At 43.9% G+C, this 9,894-nt stretch overlaps 1 protein-coding gene across 3 annotated transcripts in view; it reads right to left on the bottom strand.

Moving 5' to 3' along the window:
- Positions 1 to 1,247: 1,247 nt before the first annotated feature.
- lyplal1 (lysophospholipase like 1) overlaps positions 1,248 to 9,894 on the bottom strand; it is a 43,867-nt gene continuing 35,220 nt past the window's right edge. For 2 of the 3 annotated variants that reach the window (XM_061776979.1, XM_061776982.1), the window contains exon 5: positions 4,856 to 5,150. In XM_061776979.1, coding sequence (XP_061632963.1) covers positions 4,914 to 5,150 — 237 coding nt within the window. In that variant the 3' untranslated portion in view covers positions 4,856 to 4,913. Of the gene's footprint in view, positions 4,159 to 4,855; positions 5,151 to 9,894 lie in introns of those variants that run through there. The other variant, XM_061776980.1, reaches the window with a different exon arrangement.

Raw genomic sequence — 9,894 nt, 5'->3', positions numbered from 1 at the left:
CAGCACCTCCAAATCTGAGACCATGGTCCTCAGTTGGAAAAGGGTGGCGTGCCCTCTCCAGGTCGGGAATGAGATCCTGCCCCAAGTGGAGGAGTTCAAGTATCTTGGGGTCTTGTTCAAGAGTGAGGGAAGAATGGAACGGGAGAGCGACAGGCGGAATCGGTGCAGCGTCTGCAGTGATGCAGACTTTGTATCGATCCGTTGTGGTAAAGAAGGAGCTAAGCCGAAAGGCGAAGCTCTCGATTTACCGGTCGATCTACGTTCCTACCCTCACCTATGGTCACGAGCTGTGGGTCGTGACCGAAAGAACGCGATCCAGGATACAAGCGGCCGAAATGAGTTTCCTCCGCAGGGTGTCTGGGCTCTCCCTTAGAGATAGGGTGAGAAGCTCGGTCATCCGGGAGGATCTCAGAGTAGAGCCGTTGCTCCTTCACATCGAGAGGAGCCAGATGAGGTGGCTGGGGCATCTGATTCGGATGCCTCCCGGACACCTCCCTGGTGAGGTGTTCCGGGCACGTCCCACTGGGAGGAGACCCCGGGGACGACCCAGGACACGCTGGAGAGACTACATCCTTCGGCTAGCCTGGGAACGCCTCGCTATCCCCCCGGAAGAGATGGATGAAGTGGCTGGGGAAAGGGAAGTCTGGGCATCCCTGTTAAAGCTACTGCCCCCGTGACCCGACCTCGGATAAGCGGTAGAAGATGGATGGATGGATGGATAATTCAATTTTGGAATAAGGCTGCAACGTCCATCCATCCATTTTCTGTACCGGTTATCGTCACTAATGTGCTGTAGCCCATCTTAAGGCGAGAGGAAGGGGTACACCCTGAACTGGTCGCCAGCCAATCACAGGGCACATATAAACAAAAAAACATTCGCACGCACATTCACACCTACGGGCAATTTAGAGTCACCAATTAACCTACCATGCATGTTTTTGGGATGTGGGAGGAAACCGCAGTACCCGGAGAAAACCCACGCAGGCACGGGAAGAAGTGCAAACTCCACACAGGCGAGGCCGGATTTGAAGCCGGGTCCTCAGAACTGTGAGGCGGATGTGCCAACCAGTAGTCAACGTGCCGCCAGGCTGCAACATAAAATGTGAAAATAGTGAACTGCTGTGAATAATCTTCGGATGCACTGGGTATTGATGCACTGGGTATTTGTGTATCATTTGGTGGCATTAGGCATACTGATTTGAAATTTCATATTTTTTGTGCCCATTGCCAAAGTACTTTATGCGGGTTTCAAATTGTTTAAAGTGTGCTCCATATGGTAAGTGCCAAGAGGTATTGTTGGGAATTGGTGCTACATGCGATACAGTGGAAGCTCCAAAATCGAACACAGCCTGCTCTGTGATGATTGACAGCTCCCCTTCTCTGGGGCGCGGTGGGTCGTGGGTGTGGGGGATTTGGCTGTTTTGCAGCAGTGCCTGGCAGCCCCCCCTCACTGGCCTCTCCAGATTTGAATCCACCACATCACTCCGGGGAGCACTGATACACACGGTAGGGCCAACGACTGCCAGTTGGGGACCTGGCAGTCATAGTAACAAAGGGGGAGTTGGGTTCTCACTTAGTTGCGTGGCGGTGCTCCTGAGGCCGGCCCCCCGCCGGGCATTGGGGCTACCCCCTCATAACCCGCGGCTGCTCCCTGGTACCCCCCCATTATCGGGTCCCACTATGAAGAGACTTAACTCCTGCAGAAGCAATGCCAATCATATCAAGTGTTGTGAAGTAATTTCATGTGCAAATTTGCAATTAAAGACGAATTTTTGAAGTTAATTGGGACATGGGTTTATTAAAGCCTGGATAAAAATGGTTGGGTTACGTTAGACAAAGAAATCATGCGAGTCACTTGTTGTAGCGGAGACCCCTGACAGGGAAAAGCTCAAAGTCACTTCTTTAGATGTTGTTGGGTACAAGCTAATTTGATGCTTGCTAATAGTTGGAGAGAGCTTGCTAAATGTTTGTGTACTGCAGACTAATGCTGACCTCATATAAATTCACTCAATATTTGTGTTTGCAGATTTCTATGGCAAGCTCCTGGGTGACAATTATATTAGCAGCTGATTCAAGTTTCTATTTTGCACTGACTGTCAATATGTATGTCCGTATTAGACAGAGCTAACATTTATATTGTCTTAATTTTTTAAGTCTCACTCTGCCAATCTGCCTGATGTCAAGACTAAATTTAACCTGCAAACTACTATGAGGACGTCTTGCATCTATTCACAAAAGGCTAAACTATAAATATAATAAATCCATACTTCTGGAGCAAAGCCTACTTCATATCATATGCTGTGCCACCTTTGCATTGTGGAAAACACATGAAAAACACCTATACAAATATTTCAAGAGACTGAATATTGCAAATTATCAGTCAACAGTCTAAATTCAAAAAGGTTTGATTGGTGCAACCCTTTTATTATTATTATTTTGCCACAACTCATATGTATTTGTATGTATACATTTACAAGGCATGGGGATAACTGCACTTTCATACTTTAAAGTTCCCACGAGTTTGTATGGTGATGAGAGTCAGGCGAGGTTTTCGAGATTTCCAGATGGATATGGACATTTGTGTAAATTCAAAATGATTTCTAAAGTTATTTTTTAAAAGGTACATACAGTTTATAGATCTACTGTGATTTGTAACTTGCAACTGCAAATGAAAACACTGATTGATAGTTGAACTTGCACATATTTTTGTTATGACATTTTGGATTGATGATTTGAAACAAGATTTGCAGCAAGATAATAATCAATACATGTAAATATTTTCACAAAAAATGGGGGAAAAAATGTATTATTACTTATAGCTTATTAGGCCATGGATATACTGGTCCAGCCCACTTGAGATCAAACTGGGGTGAATGTAGCCTGTGAACTAAAATGAGTTTGACAACGCTGGTCTTTGGCATGTCTCACCAACCTTTTTGAAACTGAGAACTACTTCTTGGGTACTGATTAATGCAAAAGACTCCGAGTTTTGATACACACTTCTGAATAAAATAATAAAAGCTTACATTTACCTTTAATTATGTTATTTATAATAATGATATTCATCTACGTGAAGATAGATCACATTATTGTTGTCTCACAATAATTTATTTAATTAGGGAACAAATATTGTGTAAGGCTATTTCTATAAATCTCTTGCAAGTACTGTATATACATTTTAAAATGATCAGTTCCACCTGTATGCCTTTGTGGTGGAACAGTTTTGCTGTGGAACAGGGGAGTTTGAAATACTACCTCTGCTCAATTTTTTATTATTATTATTTTTTTTAATTAATCTGATGTTTATTGAAAAAGCAGCTGGACAGAAAAAGGTTTTAGGGTACACACAGGGGGACAGAGTGGACAAGGGGTGAGAACCACAGCAGAACAAGAGTCAGACAGTCTAGATATTTTAACAAGTAATATTACAAGTTATTTGTAGATTGGGGAGTTCGGGGGGGCGGTTGGAGGGGACACACCCAGTGAGGATATGCAATAACTAACCAAGAGAACCAGATAAGAGCGGACAGAAAAGGGTAGGACAGGATGTGGGAAAATGAGCAAGGCAGTGCTACTAACACAGTCCAGACCTAAGTCACAGGTGTCAAACTCAAGGCACCGGGGCCAAATCTGGCCCGCAGTCATTTCATGTGGTCAGCGAAAGCAAATCATCTATCATCTTTCCATGATTATTGCTCAAATTCTCATAAAATAATAATAAATAGTAGCTTTGAGACATTGCAAGCATTTTGTGTTTATGGTAACTTGAACAGTAGTTGAACAAACTATTATCCTTGACTTCCGATTTCAAAACTAGGTATCCATCAATTTGTATGTAATAATGAGGTGATTAAACATTTATATGGTTTCATAGTCAACGGCCCTCTGAGGGAAACCGTGACAACAATGTGGCCCGCGACAAAAATGAGTTTGACACACCTGTAATAAGTGATACCAGCAGAAGTAATTAAAGTCTATAGTGTTTCTATCGAACATATTAGTGAATGACACCATATCACATGCATGCTAGTCAACTGGTGTACAGAGTTTCTGAGCCGGCATATCGAAGACGGGTGAGCCCGCCAGCCGGTGGGGGTGGTTGGCAAATCAGTGAGCCCGTCCAGCAGGGGACGCTCTTTGTGATCTGTGTTCCCTTCTCTGGTGGCATCAAACACACAAAAACAAAAAAGTTAAATATACAGTACTTATGGAGTTAATCATTCTGATGAACACGAAACTGATATTCCACAAGATTTGCTTAAACTCTGGGAGATATGGTTCAATCACATGATGTCAAGCATGTGACTTTCCCAAATTTTCCCCAAAAAGTTGGTCAAATTCCTAATTGTACTACCTTTAGGCCAGGCATTCAACTTCAAAATTACCATTGTAAATACCTTTGAGTTTAAATTGAATATGGTATAATATGTTCAAACAATATTTGTTTTGTGGTTTAAAACCTAGCGGCACGGTGGCCGACTGGTTAGAGCGTCAGCCTCACAGTTCTGAGGTGCAGGGTTCAATCCCCGTCCCCGCCTGTGTGGAGTTTGCATGTTCTCCCCGTGCCTGCGTGGGTTTTCTCCGGGCACTCCGGTTTCCTCCCACATCCCAAAAACATGCATTAATTGGAGACTCTAAATTGCCCGTAGGTGTGACTGTGAGTGCGAATGGTTGTTTGTTTCTATGTGCCCTGTGATTGGCTGGCAACCAGTTCAGGGTGTACCCCGCCTCCTGCCCGATGACAGCTGGGATAGGCTCCAGCACGCCCGCGACCCTAGTGAGGAGAAGCGGCTCAGAAAATGGATGGATGGTTTAAAACCTTTACATTGTTTGTAAATGAAGTGTCGCAACAATAAACACCAAACAAAAAATATTTATTGCTAAAATTACACACAATGGGGAGATGAAGGTGGTCAAGATGAGCTGGGTGGAAGTTTGTGGAGAATCCAGGCTTTCAGCAGCTCCATCTCAGGCAGGGAGAGTTGGTGGTAGAGACCGGGTAGGGAGTGGAAAGCGGTTGTCATCCCAGCCTTCTGCAGCAACATTGATGTGTCCTCTCCCCAATGATGAAGCACCAGCTCATCACTTGTCCCATGGCACTGGAGCAACTCTGGGAGGAAGTGTCCTGCTCTAACCCGCTCCTCCACTGCCTTCATTAAACAGAAATGAAACAAGTGAGGGCCAATCTGGTGCGATTGTGCAAATGTAATAAAAAAATATGGTGGCTTGGCTGCACTGGAGTAAGCTGTGCTTTGTGTGGGCTCCCGCTGAGCCTTTTATAATTTCCTCTTTAAGTTGTATATTTCACGACAATCAGCAAAAAGTCTGACTTAACTATTCTACCACCAAAGACGCCCAGGAATAACATCCAGATGGCGACCAACCTGCGGAAGTATAGATTTACTGGCGCCACCAACACTAGGCCTAAAGCATCCCCGGACCAAAGTGCTTCCAGGTGTCCTGGCGGACAATCCCCTCCCCCAAAGGGTCCCTGCAAAATGCATCTTTCAGAACTGAAGTCTGAAATTATTGTCGTGCTGAGAGTGGCTATATCAGCAGTGACTAAGTCAACATTAAGAAATTCCCTCACAGACGATTTTGACTATCAAGTGTAAACTACAAGCAATGAAACAGATACAGCGGTACCTCAAGTAACCCAACTAAGTTTTTCAAGATACGAGCAGTCAATCAGTAGATTTTTTTTGCCTTGTGTTGCGAGCAATGATTTAAGTTATGACCCTCCACTGCTAAATGGCAGCAGTTTGGCAAATAACGAACACTTCTTCAAATAAGAGCCCTAGTGTTCTTGCTTCAAGCCATTTATTGTCACTCCAAGTTGAAGTTTCCTGTAAAACTAAACATAAAACAAGAAATTACATGTGGATTTAACCAAAAAACATAGTTGCTTTATGCAAGTCCACTAGCTTAATGATAACACACAATGCAAAACATCATAGATAGGCTAACAATACTAGGATCAATGTAGTTTTTTATTTTTGAACAAACAAGACGTGCAGAATTACAATACTTAAAGGCATGGATTATTTATCCTCTGCCAAAAATGACTTCTATTACTGCAGATAACCGAGTCACTTAGTTGTGAGACTCTTCCTCATTTATTATGGCTGTCTTTAATATATTGCCCTTAGTGGCCAAGGGATGCACATCAGAAGAGCACAATGTCAATGGGCACTGACACACAAAATCATGATGCACACACGGTTTAATTATTTACATTCCATTCATATTCATTTGTTAATACTGTATGTTTGCAAAATACAAGACGGTAGAGTGCTATTTTTCTCATTAAAAACACATTACAATTACATCATTATTATTTGTGGAGCAGGAACAGATTCATGGCTCTCCATTAATTTCAATGGGGAAAGATGATTTGTGATACGAGTGTTTTTAAGTACGAACGTGGTGAAGGAACGAATTCAACTCATAACGCACCACTGCATTCCATTTCTGCAAACCTGCCATAAAATGTGATCTGTGCGTCATCTACTGTAATTCACAACAATAGAAAAAAAAATCTGCTTAAACTAAGACCATACAAGCATTTTTATTGAACATACCACATCAAAATTCACAGTGCTGAAATAATTATTTTTTTTATAACATAGCAACATTTAATAGTTGCATTAGTTTAAGAAAATGCTGCTTGCCTATAGTTTTGACTATTATGAAGCACAAATCCCATTTCATGACCAATATATTCAGAAATCCAGGTAATTCTAAAGAGTTGATGTACTTTTCCTTTCAACTTCATGTACAATAGATATGCGTTATTTACATTGTTCTGACCACCCACAGTACGCCAATTCCAAGGTATGGCGGGTAGCATTTACGATTAGTAGGAATACATAATTTAGAGATTTTGATGTGCAAACTGATGGGTCGGGTTTGACGTGCAAACTGACGGGTCGCGGGGGCAGTAGCTTTAGCAGGGACGCCAGACTTCCCTCTCCCCAACCACTTCATCCAGCTCTTCCGGGGGGGATCCCGAGGCGTTCCCATGCCAACCGAAAGACGTAGTCTCTCCAGCGTGTCCTGGGTCGTCCCCGGGGTCTCCTCCTGGTGGGACGTGCCCGGAACACCTCACCAGGGAGGTGTCCGGGAGACATCCAAATCAGATGCCCCGGCCACCTCATCTGGCTCTCTCGATGTGGAGGAGCAGCGGCTCTACTCTGAGATCCTCCCGGATGACCGAGCTTCTCACCGTATCACGCAGGGAGAGCCCGGACACCCTGCGGAGGAAACTCATTTCGGCTTCTTGTATACGGGATCTTGTTGTTTCGGTCACGACCCACAGCTCGTGACCATAGGTGAGGGTAGGAACATAGATCGACCGGTAAATTGACAGCGGAGGAAACTCATTTTGGCCGCTTGTATCCGGGATCTTGTTCTTTCGGTCACGACCCACAGCTTGTGACCATAGTGAGGGTAGGAACATAGCTCGACCAGTAAATTGAGAGCTTCGCCTTTCGGCTTAGCTCCTTTACCACAACGGACCGATACAAAGTCCACATCACTGCAGATGCTGCACCGATCCGCCTGTCGATCTCCCGTTTCATTCTTCCCTCACTCGTGAACAAGACCCCAAGATACTTGAACTCCTCCACTTGGGGCAGGATCTCATCCCCGACCTGGAGCGGCCATGCCACCCTTTTCCGACTGAGGACCATGGTCTCAGATTTGCAGGTACTGATTCTCATCCCAGCCGCTTCACACATCTGCAAAAAGTAGAGATGCAATACTGAGGCCACCAAACCAGACCACTTCTACGCCTCGGCTGCGCCTTGAAATTCTCTCTATAAAAGTTATGAACAGAATCGGTGACAAAGGGCAGCCTTGGCGGACTCCAACCCTCATTGGAAACGAGTCCGACTTACTGCCGGATATGCGGACCAAACTCTGACTCCGGTCGTACAGGGACCGAACAGCCCATATCAGGGGGTTCGGTACCCCATACTCCCGAAGCACCCCCCACAGGTCTCCCCGAGGTCTCGAACGCCTTCTCCAAGTCCACAAAACACATGTGGACTGGTTGGACGAACTCCCATGCACCCTCGAGGACCCTGCCGAGGGTGTAGAGCTGGTCCACTGTTCCACGGCCAGGACGAAAACCACACTGCTCCTCCTGAATCTGAGATTCGACGTCCCGACGGACCCTCCTCTCCAGCACCCCTGAATAGACCTTACCAGGGAGACTGAGGAGTGTGATCCCACTGTAGTTGGAACACACCCTCGGGGACCACCACCCCAGTGGCGAAAACCAACGAAGAAGAATGCGCATGAAGACGTACTGGTGCTCAATGGCGGTGGCGAACAAGTGTTTCTTAACTGCAACACTTGAAATAAGATTATATCGTACTAAGGAGGCTTTAGTGATGTGTAGAAGTGTGACCCCTCCCACTCCGAGCCTCGGCTTACACCGTGTGGAATTTCAGTGACGTCAACTGGGTGAGTGTGGAACAATAAAATACGTCTATTCCAACATTGAGGCAGCTAAAAATGTTAAACTGTGGGTTGCACTCTTGCACTGATGGTTTATAGGCATTTATTTTAGTGTTGAAACCAATGTAAGAGCTGATGACAGACATCCTTCCATCCCAAACACCTCTTATCCTGTTCAGCGTTGCGGTGTGGTGGAGCTTATCCCAGCTGACCTCGGGCGAAAGAAGGACTACACCCGTAACTGCCAGTCGCACTCACATTCACACCGTCATTGAGTGGGAACTGAACCCACGCTGCCTGCACCATTGTCAGCCGAATCTACCATTACACCATCAATGACAAGTGTCTGATGACAGACACAAAAATAAAATTGATATTATTTTACCATACTGTAAAGAAAGTAGAAACAGCCGCATTACAAGCTTAACATTGAGCTAAAACTTCACAAACTACCAACTTTACATCACAATCAATTGGGATAAATTTCACAAACGTCTCACAGTATCACAAACATTAACCTTGTGCCTCATCGGTGGGTAGGTCAAGGAATCAACGTTTTACAGAGATTTGGTTCTATTCATTACTATTTTCATGCCATCTCGTTTTACTTTTGTTTTCACCGGTGTCGTGTGAAGGTACCTTTCATGCCAAAATGCTGAGTTCCGGTGCGTAGCCTTCACAATAAAAGGCTACTTGTTTAAAACAGGAAGTCAAGTTAAAACTTGCACATATAAACCATATGATGTGATAAAACTGCCGCAAATAACTTTAACCATGCTACATTTAACTTTTAGCTGAAACATTAATTAATATAAATAATATTAATATTAAGTCAATTGGGTTAGTTACACACAGATTGCCTTTTAGTTCACAGGTTTGATATTGATACTGGTTATAAAGTTCTCTGAGTCAAATTTTCAATTTAGTTTATGCTGCGCGCTGCTAAGAAAATGGATGTTCATAACACCCCTTCGTTAAACCATGCAAACGTTTTGGACCAAGCCGCCTACAAGAACCGGAATCAAGAATCGTTTGGAAATGGAATCGAAATGAACCGGAATCAGGATCGGAATCGCTCAAATTCAAAAGAATGCCCAACCCTATTGATCAGAAATCTGAAAAGGGCCATTATACAAGCTATTCATTAGACAATAGATGTGCCTCCACTGAATAGTTATCAAGAAAATTCTGTGTTCATAGTACAAACTTTCTGGTATTGGCAGCACCAGATTTTATTATATCCAACTCAGTGTAACCCCCACAATGCTCCTACATCAAATTTTAATGTACAAACTGACATGAAACAAATCATTAGTAAAAATTATCTGCTACTTAATTCATTCATCAGTTTCATTGTGTGTATGTATGTAGTCTGTTCAAGCATCGTAAAAAAAAAACGACTGAAAATTATAATTAAAAGATTGACTACAA

This window comes from Phyllopteryx taeniolatus, chromosome 6, assembly GCF_024500385.1.
Source record: "Phyllopteryx taeniolatus isolate TA_2022b chromosome 6, UOR_Ptae_1.2, whole genome shotgun sequence".
In the NCBI taxonomy this organism is placed as follows: Eukaryota; Metazoa; Chordata; class Actinopteri; order Syngnathiformes; family Syngnathidae; genus Phyllopteryx; species Phyllopteryx taeniolatus.
This window is presented reverse-complemented; position numbering and strand designations above follow the sequence as displayed.